General features: G+C 41.5%; 2 protein-coding genes across 2 annotated transcripts in view; one reads left to right on the plus strand and one right to left on the minus strand.

Moving 5' to 3' along the window:
- Positions 1-4418: 4418 nt before the first annotated feature.
- The window catches only part of LOC310854732 (organic cation/carnitine transporter 2-like), a gene marked incomplete at its 5' end in the record, with an annotated part of 37892 nt that continues 19311 nt past the window's right edge, over positions 4419-22999 (minus strand). The window contains 9 exons of the mRNA XM_083759405.1: positions 4419-4519; positions 4972-5107; positions 5463-5645; positions 6153-6367; positions 6546-6640; positions 6746-6872; positions 8787-8866; positions 9117-9347; positions 18697-18771. Coding sequence (XP_083615531.1) covers positions 4435-4519; positions 4972-5107; positions 5463-5645; positions 6153-6367; positions 6546-6640; positions 6746-6872; positions 8787-8866; positions 9117-9347; positions 18697-18771 — 1227 coding nt within the window. The 3' untranslated portion in view covers positions 4419-4434. The remainder of the gene's footprint in view (positions 4520-4971; positions 5108-5462; positions 5646-6152; positions 6368-6545; positions 6641-6745; positions 6873-8786; positions 8867-9116; positions 9348-18696; positions 18772-22999) is intronic.
- Positions 13362-22530, plus strand: slc22a21 (solute carrier family 22 member 21; the record flags this gene model as incomplete). The annotated part of the gene is made up of 9 exons (XM_083789062.1): positions 13362-13769; positions 14926-15029; positions 16175-16329; positions 16432-16603; positions 17700-17826; positions 18641-18738; positions 19768-19982; positions 20756-20938; positions 22391-22530. 9 exons carry the CDS (start codon positions 13362-13364, stop codon positions 22528-22530), a joined length of 1602 nt encoding a protein of 533 aa, XP_083645188.1.

Genomic DNA, 22999 nt, shown 5'->3' on the forward strand with positions numbered 1-22999 from the left:
CTAACCTAACTCTAAAATGTTACAACAATAATGTAAAAATATTACAAGAAATGCAAAAGCAGAAACAGTCCCATACTGTATGCGTGTAATATATATATCACTCATTCTTGAGATGAGGGACAAAAGTGGAAAAAACATGTCCCACACATAAGAGCCTTATTATTGTTAAGAATAAATTAATTTAATAAAAATAAAAGCACTTGCAAAGTTAAATGTAATACAGTTGTGTATTATTATGCCATTAATTTCATTATAATTGTTTTCATATGCCATCTGAATTAGTTAAAAGCAGGCACTGTACCCAAAAACGCCTGTATTTAGCCTGTCCCCAGCAAGTGGTCATAATTTCAAACTGCTAAAAAAGTGTCTAATACTGTCACAATCACATAAATATACATACTAAATTAAAGTAGATTGTCAACAACATAGCAAACAATATACACAATAATTTTAATTTATATTTTCCATTAGATATCTCATATCAAATGTGTGTCCCACGTCTCCCGTCAACTCCGTCAGGTTTTTTAAAAGTCTTAAATTAATCAGAAAATATTGTCGACAGATTTAGCCTGAAGACTCCTTTTCCAAGTCCCGTTTGTATTTGTTGCAACAGTGGAGCACCTGGTCTGACAAGCATTCAATTGTTTGATATTTTAAACAAACAATGTTGATATCAGGGTGGTCACAGCTTTTACATGTCAACTCCGTCAGGACATTATTATGATCTTTGTTAAGAATTCCAAAATAATGTTTATTATAAAAGTTTAGGGTTAGGTTTAGCTAACAAATGAAGCAAAAACAAAATGGCTACATTGTACTACAGAGGGTTAAGATGAAAACAAATGACATTTTGTCAACTCCGTCAGACGTCAACTCCGTCAGGTTTTGTGTCTGACGGAGTTGACATGTATCTGACGGAGTTGACAAAAGTGTTCCTAAAACAATAAAATTATAGTTTTTGAATAATGGGACGTATTCTAATTTGGCACACAGTTAGAGCATGCCTTAAGGAACATTTTTGGCTATAGGGCCATCACAGATTTGTCTCGTGGTGACCATGGCAGCCATTTTCCAAAATTGCCGCCACCTGATGTTATTTTACAATAACTCAAGTTCTACACCACCTAGGATCTTGATTTTGGTGACTAAGACTACATTTTCAAGGATGAGGGATACAGTGGTACAATTTAGATTTTCCCTGTGACCATGGCAGCCATATTTCAAAATGGCCGCCACCTGCTGTTATTTTACAATAACTCAAGTTCTACACCATCTAGGATCTTGATTCTGGTGACTAATCATACATTTTCAAGGATGTGGGATACATTGGTACTATTTAGATTTGTCCTGTGACTATGGCAGCCATTGTTTTTCAAAATGGCCGCCACCTGCTGTTATTTTACAATAACTCAAGTTTTAGACCACCTAGGATCTTGATTCTGGCGACTAATAATACATTTTAAAAGATGAGGAATACAGTGGTACTATTTAGATTTGTCCTGTGACCATGGCAGCCATTGTTTTTCAAAATGACCACCAACCTGCTGTTATTTTACCAATAACTCAAGTTTTAGACCACCAAGGATCTTGATTCTGGTGACTAATCATTACATTTTCAAGGATGAACTTTCTCTGGGAGGGGTCAGGGCTTATTTCAGGTGCAGGTTGAGTTGCTACTGACAGGACATTAAAAGGAGGTGGGCTTTCTGGCCTTTGACTTGTCCCTTTCAGATACAGACGCACAGTTTGACTTCACTGGCCACTGCAGTGTGGCGTTGATCTTGGTGGCCTCCTGCCAGTGTTTCTCCATCCTTCTCATGACCTCTGTGTTCTGGGGCTCTGTTATAGTTAACTTACATTGTCTTGGCTGGAGATTGCTTTCCTGCAGGGTCCAGCCCAGTCTTGTGCAGATGGCTGCTGGCCCACCTGGAGGCCCCAAACTCACTTGTTCGGTTGGTGTGATTAGGTGGGGTGGTCTTCCCCAATCAGGATGAAGGGTTTAACCCTTTCAAACGGCAGTCTGGCCAAGTGTCTGTATTTAGTTGTGAGGCTAGATACAGGATACGATTTCTCACCCAGCCCCAGGTGACTTGAGGTGAAGGCTCCTTTGATTTGGTAACATTGCTTTGGTTGACATGCTGGGGACACAGAACGACACTGATGCCTTCAGTGTCTGCACATCCTGCCTGATAGTCCTGAAGGCAGATCTTCTGTCTTCAGTCTTTCGCTCACTGTTCACTGCTCAATGTTCACCTCAAGCAGGTCTTCAAGGTGTTTGCCTTTGCACAGGCTATATGGCTAGGACTCGTGCTTCAACCACTCAGAGAACTCCAACATGGTGTTGGTTGCTCCTGGGCCGCAGAGCATTGTGCGGCAGAATTCAGCTCTCATCTCTGGTAGCTTGTTGAGGAGTCGTGCAACATGTGAGCCGCATCTAAGTTCTGTGTCTCCCTCTGGGCCTAGGGTAGACACTTGCTATTTTCCGTAACACTAATTGGTGGGGCTGTCCAAACTTGTTGTTTAGTTGTCAATCGGGTCTCTGTTGGTGAAGTCGGGTCTAGGTGGTCTAGACTCTAGAAGATGAGTTAGTCAGGGGATATTAATACAATCTGGTAATACATTCCTTATCAAGAATTTTCTTCACCAATGTGTTTGGAAGGGTGTCTACTAACATATCCCACATTGCTTTATATTCAACCACCCTAGGGGAACTTTTGACAGCTGCTGAAAGTTGGGGTACCATCAACAACCTATATAAGGCAAAATGTTCATTATGCTTTAAGTAGCATGTTGTCACATGCTACTTAAAAACTAGGGATTTTTCATGATTCTGAATGCATTCCAAACATTAGCTATGCACGAAGAACACTCCTTGGGCTGAAAACGGCCATAGCCGTCATCACAAAATGAGGTCAGCACATTTGGGCAAGTGGATATATGGCCGAATTTAGCCCAAGGGGTTTGACCCCTAGTTTGGCCATAGACTCCCTAGTTTGGCCATAGCCACTTGGTATGGTACCCAACTTTCAGCAGCTGTCAAAAATGTTCAATAGAAACCAATGTGGGATATGTTAGTAGACACCTTTACAAACACATTGGTGAAAAAATTATTGGTAAGAAATGTATTCACAGATTTAACATTATTCTGATAATATTCCCTGACTAAATTGGTAAAATAATAGCAGGTCCACCATTTTTGAAAATGGCTGCCATTGTCACAGGATAAATCTAAATAGTACAACTGTATTCCTCCTCCTTGAAAATGTAGGATTAGTCACCAGAATCAAGATCCTAGGTGGTGTAGAACTTGAGTTATTGGGAAATAACAGAAAGTTGGCGGCCATTTTGAAAAATGTCTACCATGGTCACAGGACAAATCTAAATAGTACCAATGTATCCCACATCCTTGAAAATGTATGATTAGTCACCAGAATCAAGATCCTAGGTGGTGTAGAACTTGAGTTATTGTAAAATAACAGCAGGTGGCGGCCATTTTGAAAATGGCTGCCATGGTCACAGGGCCAATATAAATAGTACCACTGTATTCCTCATCCTTGAAAATGTGGGATTAGTCACCAGAATCAAGATCCTAGGTGGTCTAGAACCTAAATCAGTTAAACTTGTCAACTCCGTCAGATGTTCGTCAACTCCGTCAGACGTTCGTCCCGTGATGTTTTTGTTAATTTCCAAATAAATAGAAAATTCGATGTTAAATCTTTTGTGCTTATGTATTGAAACACCAACTGAAATGATACGTAATGATGTTTTTTTTTTTTTTTTACATGGTTTTCATGTTATAATATTGAAAATAAAGGTTGAAATGACGGATTTGAGAAATTGGATATTTCATAATAGTGTGATATTGGAACAAAACAATATTAAAGGAATTGTATTACTTAACTTGATTACTGAAAGCCATTATAAGATAACTGAGGACTTTATATTATTGTTGAAATTATCAAATTCAATTAAAAGGGATTTTAGTGTGTCTGACGGAGTTGACAAGAATCAGGTATTAAGTGCATAAATGTCCCATTTTAGAAAGAAATGTTATGCGAAAAACCTGTTCCTTCTCAAGATTGGTAGTTGAGACCTGTGTCTACAAATACATCTATTTGATTTGAATGTATCTTAAAAAAAAAAAAAATCTAGTTTGAAAAAAGTTTTGTCCCTTATCTCAAGAATGGGTGATATATATATGTTACAATTTGAATCAGAAGCTGTCAATATTCTGAAAGATCCAATCCAAAACAATAAGTGCATGAGGATGTTTGAAAACGGAACCGTTTTGCTTTCATCCTTACACGGACACAAGCCAAGACAAAATATAAACGACCCTTTTTGCACACAACTTAGATACACACATCTGTAATTGGAGGACAGGAGGAGTAAAGTCAAGTAGTGTAGATTTGGCAACAATTCACAAGAGTCTGCTCAGAATTTCACCTCACGTGGCAGAGTTATGTCAACTCTTTCTTCCTTTACCAAATAATTGTCCTTCTTCTCCCTCCTGCACAACCTGTAACAATACAGATGAGGTAAAATGATGTGTCAAATATGCTCTAATTGTCAAAAGGCCAAACCTGTTATTGGAGACATGCTTAAAAGACCCATTTTCAATCATATGAACACAATAATCGTTGCTAATTCTCATAATAGGCGATGGAGCTTGTTATTATTTATTGATAATGATAATAATTAATAATATTGTGTTTACCCAGACAGTGCTGGTTTGCAGGTATCAATACACTTTTAGACCCACTAAAATTGATTTATATATATTATTTTTTTAAATAGTTGAAACCTGGAGATAAATGGTTTCTGCCCCCTATTATCTGTATAAAAAGGGCATTTGTAACGGCAGAAGGCAGCAGACTGCAACATATAGCTTTAAGCAGACATCATTTCTCAAGTTCATGCGCATGAATGAAGTAGTCTACATTGTAATGACTTTGGGGGATTTGACCTTACCCATGACATTTCTGCATCTGCTCCGGTGTTTCTGGAAGGTCCTTATTGAGGGTCTCAGGAAGGAAGAGGTTAACCACAGATGAGCTGATAGTGAGACTTCCCATGAGAATGTACGGTAGATACTTACTGTAAGCGCCTGTGAACACACAAAACATTCCCAGATTTTGCTTTAAGATTAACTACACCATTTGTTGCAATAAATGGTTAAATCTAACTATTCTACTTTGACGTGAGTGTTCCTATAACTGAATGACAGTTTGATAGTTGAATGTAATTTAAACCATAAGACAAAATCATTTGAAATGGAGATCCATGGCCCAATCATGAAAAAGTCTCAGCCAATCATAATGGCCTGTTTTATTGTTCAATGATGTGGTATGATAAATATATGAGCAGTTTGAGTATACGCAGCCTGGTAGGTAATAGGTATACCTCTTCAGTGAATGCATCCAGTACAAGTCTCATGTGTTATAGTAGACTACAATACATACCCAAATAGACGATGAAAGGAGCTGTGATGCTGCCAATGCGGGCAGCTGAAGAACAAATGCCAATGCCCATGTTCCTGAGCACGGTGGGGTAGAGCTCAGCTGTGTAGATGTACACTGTGCTGAAGGCCACGGTAAAGCCAAACTTCCCAATCATTTCTATAGCCACAGCTAATTCACGAAGGCCTGCATGGGGAGAGATTTGACACCCATAATTTGTAGGTATTATTGACAAAAAGTCACACAGATTATGAGCATGTAAATATGTAGGTAGGCAACTTGTGGACAGGGGAAAGCAGTAAAAAACATTGTTCTCTGGCATGTGTTGTGTTGTACACAATATGTTTTTCTTTACTTTTGTCATGCAAAACTGCACTAAAATACAATAGGGATTGTGAAACACGAAGGCTGATGGGAATAACTTCAGACATTCTGTTTCTGGGTGCTTATTATTACTGGAAAGGCCTGGTGAACTGATTAACTCTGGTCAAGACAAACATGTAGATTATTCTGTTTTTTATGGGTGCTTATTATTACTGGAAAGGCCTGGTATGAACGTGAACTGATTAACTCTGGTCAAGACAAACATTTACAATTTATACACTGCCATCATGCAGATAAAAACTTGAATCGATGCTTTTGTAAGATTAGGTGATGTAGATTTCATGTAGGCTAACACAAAATAATACTTACTGTCGGGGACAACTTCGATAAGCAGGAGTAACGCTCCTCCAGTGGTGAGGAATGTTGACAGCAGTATTCTCCGTGGATATTTCTTCAAAAACCAGGTAGCTGCAATATAAGCAGGCACCTCAATGGCGGCTGATAAGAAGCAATTTAAGAAGGGATCTCCGCTTAGATTAGAAGTGTTCAAGCTGAGTCCAAAATAGCCAATGTTTATTGCCAGCCTTGAGAATAAAAACAAATATTCAAAAGTTAACTGCATAGTTGTTTGTTGATACCTTTTACATTGTTTTACCAAGAAATCAATTAACATTTTGCATAATATAATGTTATAATGAACATTAGTCTTTAAAAAGGCAGATATTTGTGAATGTTAAACCTCCTGAGACTGGAAGGACTCACCATAAAGTCAAACACAACAGTGTGATGCATCTTATGTTGCTGGATTTCAGAATATCAAGTAAGGTGTATTTTGTTGGTGGCAGACAAACCTCATGCTGTAAAGTAAATGCAAAGACATCATTTCACAGGATTTAGTGTCTTCATTGAAAAAGCTAAGATTGCATATACACTCCTCCACTAACAAACATAATGGACCTTACCTCTGCCTCTTTAAAGATGACCAGAGGTGCTTCAACCTTGTTTGTCCTGGCTGCATACCTCAGCATGGCGTCAGCCTCCCTTGTTCTGCCCTGAGTGAACAGCCACCGAGGAGACTCTGGAAGCAACCTGCACAAACAATAGGTGTTACTAGGCGTTGATTTCATCAGCTGTAACAGGTGTTCCCAAACGTTAGTAACTCAAGGCCCACCTGCTGTGTCAAGATTTTGCATTGCATTGTAATATGACATCAGCTTGTAATGTATATCGACTATTTTGTTAGTTTCTGACATTCTGGGGGAGACTTTTGGAAGTTTGGGAAATATTTAGCCTATGACATGCTCAAAATAGGAATGCCAAAAATGTGTAAAAATGTGGTATTGATATTTTTCATTTACTTAAGATTCCACTCAAATATCTAAATTGGGCAATATTTGTTCCCAGCTGCCACCACTTCCCTTTCCAACAATAGCCTATGCCTTTGAATTAGTCATTGAACGTATGAGTTTGATTGACTCTTGAGACGAGTTGATCACTTCCAGTATGCCTTTAGTCAGCATCTCTCATAGATCCCTACAAACAACATATGAGGACCTTACCACCACAATGGGATGTAAGCCACAGACAACAAGGAGATAATGATTAGAAGAGTCCTCCATGCCCTCATGCCAAATGCAATCCCGGGTAGCACCATGTACCCAATGCAGTAGAACAGAAAGGACCCCAGGGTTGAAAATAGCACACGCATAGAACTACTCAGCAGCTCTGTCCCTGTGGAAGACAATATAATCAACACTGCATGATAAGGAAGGACAGGACATGTTTGTCATATAGCACAAGAACAGTCAGTGAACAAAGAGATTAGGAGGAATATTTTGATGATCCCTGAGACTGAATGATGACTGTACTTACCAAGTACATATCCAGAGATGTATAAGGATATCTGAGAGGCTCCAATAATCAAATAGATGACACAGAACATCATCCACGAGTAGGAGAAGGCCAGAACCAGGCCAAAAAAACACTGAGATCCAATTGACAAGAAGAGAATCTTTTTCCTCCCAAACCTACATGGAACAGAAATAATTGTTCTCAAACGGACAGCTAAGCCAAGGTTAAACATTCGTATTAAATATTTTAGACTCAAATTATCGACATGTATGATGTCAGTTGGTCTAAATGTCAATGTATTCCAGTCCTTTTGTATCTGATGCCATTTTGTCACCATGATGCTGTGGGTTCCCAAATAGGGGTTCATGCAAATAACCCACAAATAGCCATAGTCTCTGGCTGCAGCGAAGGCTACAATACCAGATCTACACGGCGATGCCATCTTTAAGCATTATCCACTTTGCCATGTTCTGTAATGCAAATCCATTATATAACAGTAGATGGAGCTGTTGTCATGGACAAAGATCTTTCCTGTTTGTACCAAAAGAGATCATACAGACTGTTATGTTCTTTGCATCAAATGAATATTTTCTTGAATCACCACTCCAATACATTTGAAAAGCGCCTCATGCATATGTAATATACATTGGCTTCCTACACCCAGAATAGTGTCTGAGGTGGAAAACACTATACAGTCACATACAGTCATAACTGCAGTAATACAATAAAGTGTATTTTAAGGATTTTCTTTTTTTGTGCAGGGCGCTATATACAGCTTTTCGTCACAACACGTGTAACATTTGCCATTGACAATGATTAGAGAATTTACGTCATATGTGTCTGAACAAATCTGCTTTTTGTGGCAACACAAACATTAAATGCCATTGACAATGAAGGGATAATTTACGTCATATGTATATATACGAGCAAACAGATTTTTCTAAACACAGTGCAACTGTTTTAATTCAGCTCGGGGCTTACATATATATATGTAATATTTTCTTTTAACATTGTATCATGGTTAAAAGATAATAACATAAGTTGACAAATGAATTCATGAGGAAGTATATTCATTTCTTTATTGGATGATGTACGATGATAAGAGCGCCCGGGCCCTCACTTCACGCGGGTGTGATTTTTATATAGGCCTACCTGTCAGACAGTTGTCCAGAGATTAAGGACCCAAACAGGTAGCCCACATAGAGAGCTGAGGTCGCAAAGGGAACCATCCACTGATTGTCACAAACAAGGTCCCACTGTTAGGAGACATCATTCTATAATTAACACAAACAAGACTGTACAATGATACTGGACGCACGCACGCACGTGTGTTCGCACGCACACACACGCACACACACACACACACACACACACACACACACACACACACACACACACACACACACACACACACACACACACACACACACACACACACACACACACACACACACACACACACACACACACACACACACACACCTCTGTGACTATGGTGGACTGGTAGACGTCTTGGCTGTAGCTCCATCCGTCTACACAGCTCTCCTGTCTCAGTTCAGTGAGGTTCACGTCCCGACCGCCGGGGATGTAGCCCAGAGCAGACAGGTTCCTGACCTCATCCAGTCTGTAGCGGTGGCATCGGCTCTGCTCCTCCTGTCCGTTCACCACCTCTATGGGAATGATGGCCTTCCTCCATGCCGCACTCAGGTTGGCCTCAGGAATGAAACAGTGGTGTTTTGGAGTGGCTGCGACAAATACGATATATAAACCATTGAGTCCATTGGCCACGAAGACAGTATTTAGAAGGAAAAACATCCTCCAGAAATAAGGGCCAGTCTGCCCCAGGAAGGCTGTGGCTTCATCGTATTCACCCATTTGCTACGAAAAAGAAAAGCTCTTGGATGAAAAAATTAAAAACTCAAGCAAGAAAATCCCAACAAACCTCTGTAATCCTTCCAAACTTGGTAGATCGCTGAGAACCTTCCAGATGTAGTACGACACAGGGTAAGAGGCGTGGGGTCAGTGGGTCCCCCTGTGGGTCCCAGTCACAAATAGAAATCTCCTGAATTCAGTCGAGCGACTCGAGCCCCCTGTCAAGCCTTGATGGTGTACTGCTGTTCCATGCCAGTAAGAGGGAAGAACTCCAATTCTTATTGTTGTCCACTGCAGGGCAAAGTTATTAATATTAAGTTACATCAGAAGTGAGAGAACTCAGCTCATTGTACAAATTTAACCAAAGTACAGTGCAAGTAATGAGGGAACTGATCAAAGGCTCAGTAGTGGCCACACCATCTGGCCCATACACCCCACCCCCTGTAGGCTTTTCTCCTTGCAACCACTGCAGTGTTTTTTCTAAACATTCCTTGCGTTTAAGAACTCTTGAGTCTGCACTCTTAACTTTCTTTAGTAAGACAGACTATTTTAAGCCATTTCACTTTTTAGAAGAAATGCTCACCTCAAAGGTTGGTGACAGATCGTAGGACAACAGCTACAAATGTTCCAAAAGGGGATCTCTGATAACAAAATGAAAGAAAACAGTCCTGCCTGGAAGCTGAAAAATGTTGCTCTTTAAAGAGCAACTTCATTTTATTATCAGCGATCCCGCCTTTGAAGCTATCATATGGCTGATTGTGTTTTTATTGTTGTTGGTAATTATGCAAACAAGATAAGCACACATTACGCACTTTGAGCGTAACAGAACGTCCAGGCCTCCCATCAGCAGGATGACCCGTTTCCTTCGCTCCTTCTCTGCCGTCTGGCTGTCAGATGTACAGTAGGTAGACAGGAATCGTGGAGAGAGATGGGGGAAGACACACAGCAACGTTCTTTGGGATTTGGGACTCGAACCCGCGACACACTGATGGATGATGGATGATGGATTACCAGCCAAGGTGCCTGGACCGCTAAGCCGGCCCAGGCCAATATGAATAATGAATGTAAAATACAGGCCAGTGATGTTTGTATGGTTCATTCACCATGCTCACGTTGTGTAAGGGCTTTTCTGAGCTCATGCCATATTGCAGTGTTGTACCGGTTACACTGGCTCAGGACGTCCTGTCTGTTCACCGCCTGACGTGACCTAAGCCTGGTGGGCGAGGTTAGTAGGCTATACTAGGTCAAGCAGATAAAGGTAATAATAATTCATAACCACCTCTGTGGGAATGCTGGCCAGCTTCCTCCATGCCGCACTCGGGTTGACCTCAGGAATGAAACATTGGCGTTCTGGAGGTGCTGCGACAGATATATAATAACTAATAACTATTAAACTAATATAACTAATTGAATCCAATCATTCAGAGATAAAATAAGTCTTCATTGCCTTCTCCCATTCGTTATAAAAATAAAAGCTACTCGGGGGAAAAGACAAACACAGCATCCAAGGTACAGTATGACACAAGCTGGCAGTGCCTGGATCAGCACTCAGCAGGTATCCCTGTGGGACGGAGTCAGATCTGAGGGTGATGGCAGTGGAGGTGTGAGGCAACGCATTTCATTAGAATTGAGAGAAGTGAAAGAAATAATCAAATCAGCAGTGGCCAAACCATCTGGCCCATGCAGCCCGCAACCTGCAGGTTTTTCTCCTTGCCATTGCCATAGCAGAGTTTTTTTTCTTCCAAAAGAACATTCTTCGCATTTAAGTATGCCAAAGACTTGCACGTGCCTGTACTCTTAACTTTCCTAAGTGGCTTAGACTCTATTCAGGCTATTTAAGCTATTGAACCACACACACAAGTGCATGCAAAGTGCAGCTGAAACAAAATAGGAAGCCATTCTGTATATCTACACCATTAGCAAAGTCTAAAAATGTAAAACGCCCACACTTTCTCAAATGCAAGTAGGCTTGAAATGATACAGTACTTCATTGTTTTTGCTCAAATGTTTTTCTTTTTTTACACGGTAAGAAGGGAATGAAAAGGATATAACTGTGCATACACACATGCACAAACAACTCACAGCATTTTACATCTGTGCGCATGTAGGCCAGCAGCCTTGCTGGGTCTGCTGGTTGCTATGTATTTAAATCAAAGTAATTTATAACTTTGCACTATTGAGCCAGCCAACCCTTTTTCTCTCTGCCAGTGTTGTGTGTGTAAAGCCCAGACTCTATGTTATGGGAGAAAAGGGGCATGTGTGTGAGTGTGAAGTCCAACACATGTGCGAAGCGTGGGATTCAACATTGATGAACTTTTACCGGGCGCCAGCCAATAGGAAAGACGTGCCGCCGCCATTAACCACACTACCACACTATAGTAGTTTTCTTTCAGTGTGAAACTGTGAACCAACACAACCTATGTCAAACAAACTGCACACCGGAAAACCAAAACAGACAAAAAATGTATAACTAATGTATTGATTGATTGATTGATTGATTAGCAGTTTACAGTTGGGGGGTGGGGTCTTTTCCGGTGATAAGCTTAGACTTTTTACAGGGTCGAGTTAAATTGCAGCCACCTGGCTGTAGGTGGTCTTTTAGAGCGGTTATGAAGGAGGATAAGGAGTCACACTTTTATATGACTGTTGGTAAGACATTATTCCACATTCTGGTGGCGTAGCGGTCAAACTTATTTCACCCCATTTTTGTGCCGAAACTGGAATGAACAGACCAGGGGTTAGGTGAGTTCTGGGGCCTAGTAGTAATCTGACCTGTTTGTTTTGAGACGTCTGCAGTCAAAAACAGAACAGTATGCAGCATTACAGATGAACAAGACGTCCTGGGTTAGGTGAGTTCTGGGTGGTAAGGCCTAGGGAGAGAGGGAGAGAGAGAGAGAGAGAGAGAGAGAGAGAGAGAGAGAGAGAGATAGAGAGAGAGAGAGAGAGAGCTCCAAAGAGAAGACAGACTATACCCACTGCACACAAAACGAGGTAGAAACTGAGCTACACTTCCTATAACCGTCTGCCCACTGTACCAAGACATCAGAGACATTCCCATGGATTATAATCAATGAGAGTTTGAAAACATGACTCCAATCTGTTGGGTGAAGTACAACAATACACTGTTTACAGTACACCCCACTGTTTACAGCAAATATGACCTCTTTACATAGAAATACGTCATATACTGTAAACAGAGCAACTAACTTTAATTAAATTACATTTTAATAAAACATTGAAATACTACGCTGTCAACTTTCAAAAGTATAAAGCTAAACTACATGACATACATATAACTATCTGACAGAAATGCACTTGTAATATTTGTATAGTTTCACAAGATATATATAGTATTAGTCTAAGTGTTAATCTAATAATTTTATTCCAATTTATATTCAATATGTATTTGTACATATACAAATTGTTTTACCTTGATTGTTTTGTTCCATGCACTTTTGCTTTGACAATGTATTTTTTCATGCCAATAAAGCTCCTTTGATTTGAATTGAGAGAGAGAGAGAGAGAGAGAGAGAGAGAGAGAGAGAGAGAGAGAGAGAGACCCCATTGTTAATAGGCCATGCAGGGATCATTGTGGGACAACAACACACAGTTTTGCTGTCATTATAGGACATTTGTCATCCATGTGACCATGCAGTCCCCATGGGGTAGACTAGCCTGCCAGCTGAGACCTGAGTCCTCGCTGTTCTAAACGACCCCTCTCCCCTATCTATAAAACACTGAATTAGCCCACCCCCACTGTGTGTATGTGTGTGTGTGACTGTGTGTATGTGTGACTGTGTGTGTGTGTGCTCTGTTGTACCTTTTAAGAGAGTTCAAGTTATAGTAGCCTACAATATGACTGATTATGATGACTTAACAACGTTTCTCGGTGAATGGGGGCCGTTTCAGCAGACCGTGTTCTTTCTATTGTGCATGAGCATCATTCCAAACGGCTTTTCGGGTCTGTCCATTGTGTTCCTCGGCGATACGCCGGCGCACAGTTGCCTGATTCCCGAAAACGCCAACCTCACCGACGCATGGAGAAACAGCACTATTCCCCTGGAAGAAAGCATCAGCAGCGGGGGTGTTACTGTTATTGCGCTCAGCAGGTGCTCCAGATATAAACTAGATGTGATCAAAAGTTTTTCGGAGCGAGGGTTTGTCCCGGGCATTGATGTCAACCTGTCCAGCATCCAGCGGGAGGGCTGCTTGGACGGATGGGAGTATGACCGCAGCACGTATATCTCCACTATCGTATCAGAGGTAGGCCTATAGTTTGTGTGCGTGTAGTGTGTGTGTGTGTGTGTGTGTGTGTGTGTGTGTGTGTGTGTGTGTGTGTGTGTGTGTGTGTGTGTGTGTGTGCGTGCGTGCGTGTGTGTGTGTGTGCGTGCGTGCGTTTGATTGATTGATTGATTGAAGTATTTATTAACAGTATGCAGAATACAGTAGTAGGTACATTTCAATCACACTCAATATAGTCTGGCAGTGGAGTTGTGGAGTGGGAAAATTTGGTATTTATAGTCTTATTTTATTGGCCTAAAATATTGTCTTTATACATGTATACATTCATGAATCCACTTTCTGACCGGCAGGGCCGGTTCTATAGGCATAAGTGACCGGCTGTTGGTATTGAGCCATTTTTTTAACAGTTTGGATCTGGCCACCCTAACGACGCCATAAAGCATTACACCCATTTAGGCCTGAGGTAAAAAAAAAAAAAAAAAGTCTATTCAAAGATTTGTGCCGCATTTTCACGATTTTTCAAAAATAGGAGACCTACAAGCTCGTAGCTTGTATAGATCTGCTATTTTTCAATAGCTAAAGTATAACTCTTATAGTTAAAACACCAAAAGGGGTTCCCGCCCAGAATGGGTTAAAATAGGGTACACCATTTTCAATTCATCAGAACATTTAGAGACGTACAAATATTCATTCATATATTATAACAAAAAGGAGTTAAAAAAGCGGAAAAAGGACTCCGATTTTACGGGGGCCAGTTTCGAATTGCAGCCGACCGTATAAGGTCACCTTTGAGAGCAGTTTGGAAGGAGTCAAGGGATTCGCATGTCTTAATGGCTGTTGGTAGGGCGTTCCACATTTTGGTGGCATATAGCAGAGAAATTAATTTAGTCCCTTGTAAGTTGTAAAGGGACACACTAAAGGTGTGTGCGTGTGAGCCTTTGCTGTAGTCTTCATGTCTCTCTCTCTCTCTCTCTCTCTCTCTCCAGCTCTTTAGTAAATAGAAGATACTAAAGATAGGTTGCCATTTTCATCCAACCACGAGAGAGAACACATTCATCATCTTCAAATTTACAGTGTCCCAGTTCCAATTTAGTCTGCAAATTATTGTTTTCATCTCTTCCAATTTCACTTGTTTATCCTTGTATCGTATACCAGTTCTCTCTTCTGTGTCTTACAGTGGGATCTGGTGTGTGACAACAAATGGAAGAACCCACTGACCTCTTCCCTGTTCTTCTGCGGAGTGCTCATCGGCTCCTTCATATCAGGACAGGTATCAGACAGGTGATCATGTCATACAGACAGTTACAAGCATTAGTGTATCCGTTTTCGGGGGGTTATATTAATGCCATCTACATTCAATCAGCACACACCTGATCACATCTTTTGTTTTTAGGGGGGTTATATTAATGCCATCTACATTCAATCAGCACACACTTGATCACAGTATTGCTTTTCCATGTAACAGGGTGTTGTTTCCTTCGATCGACCGCCTGAGTAAGTATCCATCACACACAAGTGAATAAAGACTAAAGCGAAGGTATAGTGTTAGATATGAAACATCTCATATCGGCCCCTTAAACCACACAGAGACCCCGATTTCCCTTGGTGTGGGTGGGAGGGGGGGGGGGGGGGGGGGAGTCCCCTTAACGGGGGACCCAGAGCAGGACCTGGCTCTGGGTGGTCATTGCCATCTGCCTCGAACGGTTCGGTTGGGAGGGAGGGGTGCAAAGATAAACAGCAGCGACTATAATGATCACTGTTTTATGACGTCTCTGTGGACTCTGTGTGGACACCACTGCATCACAACCTTCCTACCGTGTGGCCGCGGAGGGTAGGTAAGCCTTTCCAACAGAAATTGGCCATGTTCACTCATTTTCATGCAGGCTCGCAGACCTCCATTGTAAGAAACGGCTATAATGTTAGAGGACGCTGTTCATCTTTCGCCAGAAAACTCGACCCTTGGATGGATGACCTAAACCGCAGACAGTGCTCGTAGTTTCAGAGAAAACGGCGAGGGAAAAATCCTATTTTAAACGGGACTCTATGGGATGCGTGCACACATGCATGTTTCCTGGTGCTGGGGGTATGCAAGGCGTTTGCCCACCATCCCCAAGCCAGTGTTAAAAGTAGATTATCAGCAAAACCGTTTCATATTTGATATAAAACTTTATCTCCAAGAGTTGTCGTAGTTGGCATATAACTGGTGTGTAGAGGGAAAATCTGAGATTTCTCGTAGTTGGCATAGAAAGAATAATTTCAGCCTGTAGGGTGAATTCCTCACCACAGACTGTTTCCTGTTTCCTACAGAGGAGAGTTTAGGTAGCCACTAGCCAGCATCCCCTGCTCTGTCACACATCACATAACTCCATTTGGGTCCAAATATTACATGAATTAATTAACTCTCTAATTCATTCTCTCCTCCTCAGGTTTGGGAGGAAAATAGTGCTGTTTGCTACCATGGGAGTCCAGACGGTGTTCACTTTCATCCAGGTGTTTTCCCCGTCCTGGCCCGTATTCTGTGCCATGTTCTTTGTCGTTGGGATGGGACAGATCTCTAATTATGTGGCTGCTTTCGTCCTAGGTATTTCCGTTTGCCTATATAGGGGTTTTCTGAACCACGGGGGTTATTTATGAAGCCCTTCCTTCATTGTAGTAAATAGTCCCCCTTGTCATTCTCTCAAAGGAACGGAGATATTCAGCCCCGCCGTGCGCACCGTCTACTCCACTCTGGGCGTGTGTGTGTTCTTTGCCGTGGGCTATATGCTGCTGCCATTGTTGGCCTTCTTCATCAGAGACTGGAGAAGACTTCTTCTGGCTACCACCACGCCTGGCCTTATCTGTGTGCCTTTCTGGTGGTAAGGAAAACATTTTATTATTTTCACTGCATAACATATCCACCATGACAGCTTTTTTTTGCAACCTCTGCTGTGAAGGGTGCAAAATGTCACAAAGTAAGTAAATAAAAGAGACTGAATATGACTGATGGCAAGTTAACTTTTCTGGACTGTATAGCTGGACCATTTGCTCTTGAGCATGAACCCTCCCTCTGCAGTCTGCACTATATTGAAAATGTTTATTGTTAACCCATTCTGACCTGAGATCAGATTCATACGAGGTTTCCACTGGACACACACTGGTCTGATTAACCCATTCTGACCTGAGATCAGATTCTAAAAATGTCAGTCGTTCTTTGATTTTTCAAAAATAGCAGACCTACAAGCTCGTAGCGCGCCACTCGGTGGCGCGCTACGAGCTTGTAGATCTGCCATTTTTAAATAGCTAAAGCATAACGTAATGCTAACACCAAAATGGGTTAATAACCCCTTGAGATAATAATAATAATAACTAACTAATTGCCAAAAGCCCAGGTGAACAAATTGAGTCTCTTCAGTGCAGACTTGAAAGAGTCCAATGTAGGCTGTCTGGCGAATCTCCAAGGGGAAGAACTGCAGCATCACTCCCAATATTCTGCCGTAGTCTGAAAACCCATCTTTTCAGACTCTATCATGGCCCATAGCACTTACCCTATACCCCCTTAGATAGCATTTCTGTAGACTTAGATAGCATTTGATACAGACTTATAGCATGTTATGTAGACAGCACTATAATTGCATTGTATGTAGTCATAGCACGTCATAGTACATATGTATAGCATAGTATAGTATAGTATATAGTTTATATGTATAGTTTCATTATATAGATATTCCACTGTTACGTTCTTAGCTTACGCATGTTTCATGATAAATGCTTTTTATGTGATGTATTCCCATGCTTTTTTGTTCTTGCTTAATGTAAGTCGCTCTGGATTAAGAGTGTCTGTTATATGCCTAAATTGTAAATTGTAGTCCTTGAGGAGGTCTGTCAGATACTGTGTGGGGGCATGGTTCATGGAGGGATTTGTAGGTGAGATGAACCATGGTAACACGCCCACTGTGTTCCACGATGAGGCAGGTTCATCCCAGAGTCTCCTCGGTGGCTGATCTCTCAGGGGAGAATAGAGGAGGCTGAGGCCATACTGAGAGAGGCTGCTAGGAAGAACCACGTGGAGGCTCCGCGGGTCATCTTTAGTACACAGCAGGTGAGTTACTTTTTGGTTCTAATGTCAGCTGCATATAATGAATGATAATTAGCCCTAATCATTTGCTCAGAATATTTTCAGGTTATTGGCCCAGTTTGCATTACATTTGTAGTATTCTATAAACCTGTATGCCATTGCCTATACTGCCACACACGCACACGCGCACACACACACTTTTTCTACATCACTCTCAGCCTTACAGTGTGGTTAATTTCATGATTCTGAATCCTGGAGTTCATGAGAATAAAAATAGGAGGATCTTAAAGGGGCAATTGGAGCTGAATGTCTGGGCCTCTGGGGTCACTGTTCAGTGGCATGGAAACATTCATATCCGAGTCCACTTCGATTGGGATGGCAGCTCAGAGAACAGTGCCAACACTCATTAGCAACAGTCATTGCACTGTAATTAGCACAGGTTGCCAGTTTGTATTGACTGTATTGTTTCCAGGTGCTTTTATGAAACCCAACAAGTGGTAAAAGGTAATTTAGGAAGTGAACGCCCCGGTGGGATGGAATGTCTTGGTAATCAGTGAACCCATTCTGGGCGGGAACCCCTTTTGGTGTTAGCATTATGTTATGCTTTAGCTATTGAAAAATAGCAGATCTACAAGCTCATAGCGCACCACTCGGTGGCGCGCTATGAGCTTGTATGTCTGCTATTTTTGAAAAATCGAAGAACGGCTGTCATAGAAACATAGCTTTTCAGAAAACTGTCAGGATGTAGAAGACATTTTTAGAATTTGATCTCAGGTCAGAATGTTAAGATTGATGTCCAACACGAGACTATTGTTACATCATTTGTGCTGTCCGGTAGACAGACCTGAAGCCTGCGAAGAGTGAGCCCCACAACATCTGCGATCTGCTGCGTACTCGAAACATCCGCTGGGCCTCCATCACGCTGTGGATGGTCTGGTGAGTTCCTGTTATGCCGGTGACCTCCCTCATCTAGTGAAGTGACACAGTACAACACATACACATTCCAATCTCCAACATGCATCACCTCCAGCTGAGCCATTTAACAACAAACAGCCATCAATCCGAACCGAAGTGGACATTATTAAACCCAAGTGGACATTTATATAACTGCACAGCATGCTGGTCTTCTTCCTCATCTGCCGCCTGCGAGCATGAATCTATAAAAAAAAACATGGGTTAGTTTAATTAAAAAACGATGTACTATAAATTCTCCCCATTCTGTTTATCTATTAGGAACTTTGGTATGATATGAGTATGTTAATGAGACTCAGAACAGGCTTTTGCTAGTCAATACTGTTCTGCTATAAAATGTGGGACCTACAGTATTTTACAAAAGCTGCTATAGATAATGAGCGCATTATCCAATCAACCCCCAAATCTTTTGGATATTGCAGAGCAGGGACGTGCACACATAGACCTCAAAGGGGGCTTCAGCCCCTGCCCTTTTAGCCGTCTGTAAAACCACTGCCTTTTTCAGACCACGAATGCAACATTTACTATGGTGAAAGAAATGCAAATGCCACTCCTTTCCATGCCATGCCGGAAGGCAGCATTCAGCATTTTTTCCACAGTATTTTGCGTTGAACAAATTTGTTTAGAAATCCATGTCGTACACTGGATCTCCACTAGCTAAAGAGTGATCTACAATAGCTGATCTACAAGCTCTCGACGCCTCGCAGCGCGACGTGTTGTGAGCTTGTATATCTGCTATTTTCGCTATTTTTGTCCAAAAGCGCCCTCCTCGCAGGATTTCAGCCCCTGCCTCTCTAACACTCTCTGCACGTCCCTGTTGTAGACTAGAGCCTCGATAGAGTGCACGACCAAAAGCGATTGACTGATTTGAAAAGTTGAACCGTAACTTGGGAAGCACTTATTCTTTCCCCTAGGATTCCACATGTCACGACTCATGACAGGCAAACCATAGTTCATTATAGGTGTTTAATTGCATCTTTATTTCCTCCCCAGGAATGTTCTGTCTATTGCCTACTTTGCACTGTCTCTAAACACCTCCAACCTTCATGGCAGTGCCCACTTTAACTGTTTCCTGTCAGCTGTGATTGAGTTGCCAGCCTATGCCATATCATGGCTCATGTTTCGCTGCTGTCCCAGAAGACTGTCTCTCTTCTCCACCCTCTTCCTGGGAGGGGTGGTGCTGCTTTTCGTACACGTCATTCCATCAAGTAAGAGTCTTTTCTCCTCTCCTTTACTTGGTATCCAAGAAACAGAGACAGAGCTTAATGTTCTGTATGGGTTGGAATTGGTGTTGTTTTTGGCAGCAAAGTTTGATTTTAGTTTTAGTCATAGTCTCGTCAAAAGTCTTCATTTAGTTTCAGTCACATTTTAGTCACCTGGAATGTTTTGGTGCTAGTCCAGTTTCAGTCGACTAAATATCATAAGATTTTAGTCGATTAAATCTACAGTTGATTTAGTCAACTAAAATTTATTTTGGCGGGCCATAGTGCCGTCGAAATGACTGATTTCAGCTTGTAGGTCAGCTATTTTCAGCATGCGACCAAGTGTAAAATGACTTATACTGGATCTCTTGTCCACTTGTCAATTTTTGTCTAGTTTTTATTTGTTGACGAAATTGTCAATACATTTAGTCTTAAGTTTCAGTCATCATGGCTTAGTTTTCATTTAGTTTCCATTTAGCTTTCGTCTGTGAAAAAAGGTACTTGATGAATGGCGGTTGTCAGTATGAAAGCGTCTGTACAGTTAACCCATTTTGGGCGGGAACCCCTTTTGGTGTTAGCATTATGTCATAGTTTAGCTATTGAAAAATAGCAGATCTACAAGCTCATACGCTACGAGCTTGTAGGTCTGCTATTTTTGAAAAATCAAAGAACGACTGACACGGAAACATAGCTTTTTCAGAAAACTGTCAGGATGTAGAAGACATTTTTAGAATCTGATCTCAGGCTGCATTCTAAACAGCTCAATGTGTGTTTCTCAGACTTGAACTCCGTAGCCATTGCCCTGGAGATGATGGGGAAGTTTGGCGTGACTGCAGCGTTTGCCATTATCTACGCCTACTCAGCAGAGCTGTACCCCACCGTGCTGAGGAACACTGCCATAGGTGCATGCTCCATGGCCTCCAGAGTAGGCAGCATCTCGGCACCATACTTTATTTACTTGCGTAAGGACAATTATTTTTGCACACGTGTGTGTGTGTGTGTGTGTGTGTGTGTCGTGTGTGTGTGTGTGTGTGTGTGTGTGTGTGTGTGTGTGTGTGTGTGTGTGTGTGTGTGTGTGTGCGCACGTGTGCGTGTGTGTGTGTGTAAAGTAAAGTTTAACAACAATACAAGTAAAACAAGTCAATAATAGTCAATAAAAGTAAAACAAGTCGCTAATAAAGTCAAGACAAAAATAGAGTTCAAATAAAGCAATCAGCATTTAACCAAGCCGGCTATGGGAAGGCCTGTCTAAAAAGGTGAGTTTTTTAACAGTCCATAGCCTAGGGCAGGGGTCTGCAACAGGCGGCTCTAGAGCCGCATGCAGCTCTAGAGCACACCCCTAGTGGCTCCCTGTAGCATTAAAAGTAGCAATAAATTATTTTTCATTTATGGTTTCTGTAGGAGGCCAAACGTGACAAGCATTCTTAATATTTATTCTACACATTTTTACAAAATTGGAAAACTTAACTAAACTAAAATTTGCGGCATAGCATGCGACACACTCAGTGCCGTGCCAGCCAGGTGTCTATTATAAACAAACCGGTGGGTGTGTGAGGCTGCTGCCTGCTACGCTATGGCTTCTACAGGGAGAGAAATAAAGATAGCCGACGAAAAACAGAGGATTTAACAGTTTGTGGACAGAGGCTTTTGCCTTCACAGCCAATGCAGATTGACTGCCTGTATGTTTATGAGAAGCTATCAAACAACAACAAAAGTAAAGTTGAAAGACATTTCCAGGGAAAGCATGCTAAATTCTGCTAGTTTCGTTGCAACCCGGGAGATAATAAAGCTTGGCAAGCTGCATTATAATGCGTAATTTTCTTTGCGGCTCCAGATAGATTTTGAATTTATTTTTGGTCGAAAATGGCTCTTTCAACATCTTGGGTTGCCGACCCCTGGCCTAGGGGCAAAACCTGCAAAGGCTCGATCACCTTTGTGTGTGTGCATGTGCATGTGCGTGTGCACGTGCGTGCGCGTGTGTGTGTGTGTGTGTGTGTGTGTGCGCGTGTGTAGAGAGAGAGATCTTTTTCCCTCCCCTTTTTTCATTTGCATATAAAACATTACACATTTTAGTAAAGCATTTCAATCCCCCATTGATCCAAACAGCACTACCAAAAGCTTGTAGGAACCTGCATGGTCATAATCTTCCAGAAAATAAACATCACCACATTAAACCACTTTGCTTTTCAGAAGACATGGTTTGTTTCGTGACCAACAATCTAGATGCCTTTAAGTTGTTGATGTGCAAAGCTGTGCTCTTAATTCTTAATTCAAAGCCGTTCACTTGAACCTTCACTTGAACCTTTTTATAAAGCCATTTTGGCATGCGTTTTATTGTGTTAAATTATGGTGCAAGTGAGTACACATTTCACACCCAAGCTGTTTGTTTCACTCCCCTCTTTCTTTTTCCACAGGAAGCTATTCCGTTTCACTGCCTTACATCCTCATAGGGAGTCTCACAGCTGTGTCTGGGTTGCTAAGCCTCCTGCTCCCCGAGACCTACGGAATGCCTCTCCCCGACACCATCGCTCACATGCAGCGCTTCCCTGGGTGAGGCGTATTTCTCTGTCACGTCGTTTAAAATAGTACTGACAGTGATGATTGGAAGATACAGTAGGCTACCTAGTGTGGAAATAGGGTAAAAAGCGCTTTAAAAAATAGATAGTTTATTTTGATCGGAACGACAATCTCCTCTTTTATTAAGTATTCAGTTTAAACATATTATGTTGTATTTTTTTTATTTTCAGGTGCTCTTCACCCAAGTTATTGTTTCAAATACATGTGACACTACAAGCTAAATAACAGAATTAACCTTAAATTCTGAACACGAGTGTAAGAACTTGACCTAGTAACAATTACATGTTTGTGTAAAGAACATGTCGTGTACACATCCACTTCCTTCAGATGCAGGTGGGTTGGACAGTGACAAATGAAGCAATCATGAACAAAATAATCATGAACAAAAGTCCTTAGGAGTAAGATCATGATCCATTTTTTTTTACCCGGCTCACTGTCTTTTGTTT

The sequence above is a fragment of the Protomyctophum parallelum genome (genome assembly GCF_964188405.1).
Source record: "Protomyctophum parallelum genome assembly, chromosome: 1".
NCBI lineage: Eukaryota > Metazoa > Chordata > Actinopteri > Myctophiformes > Myctophidae > Protomyctophum > Protomyctophum parallelum.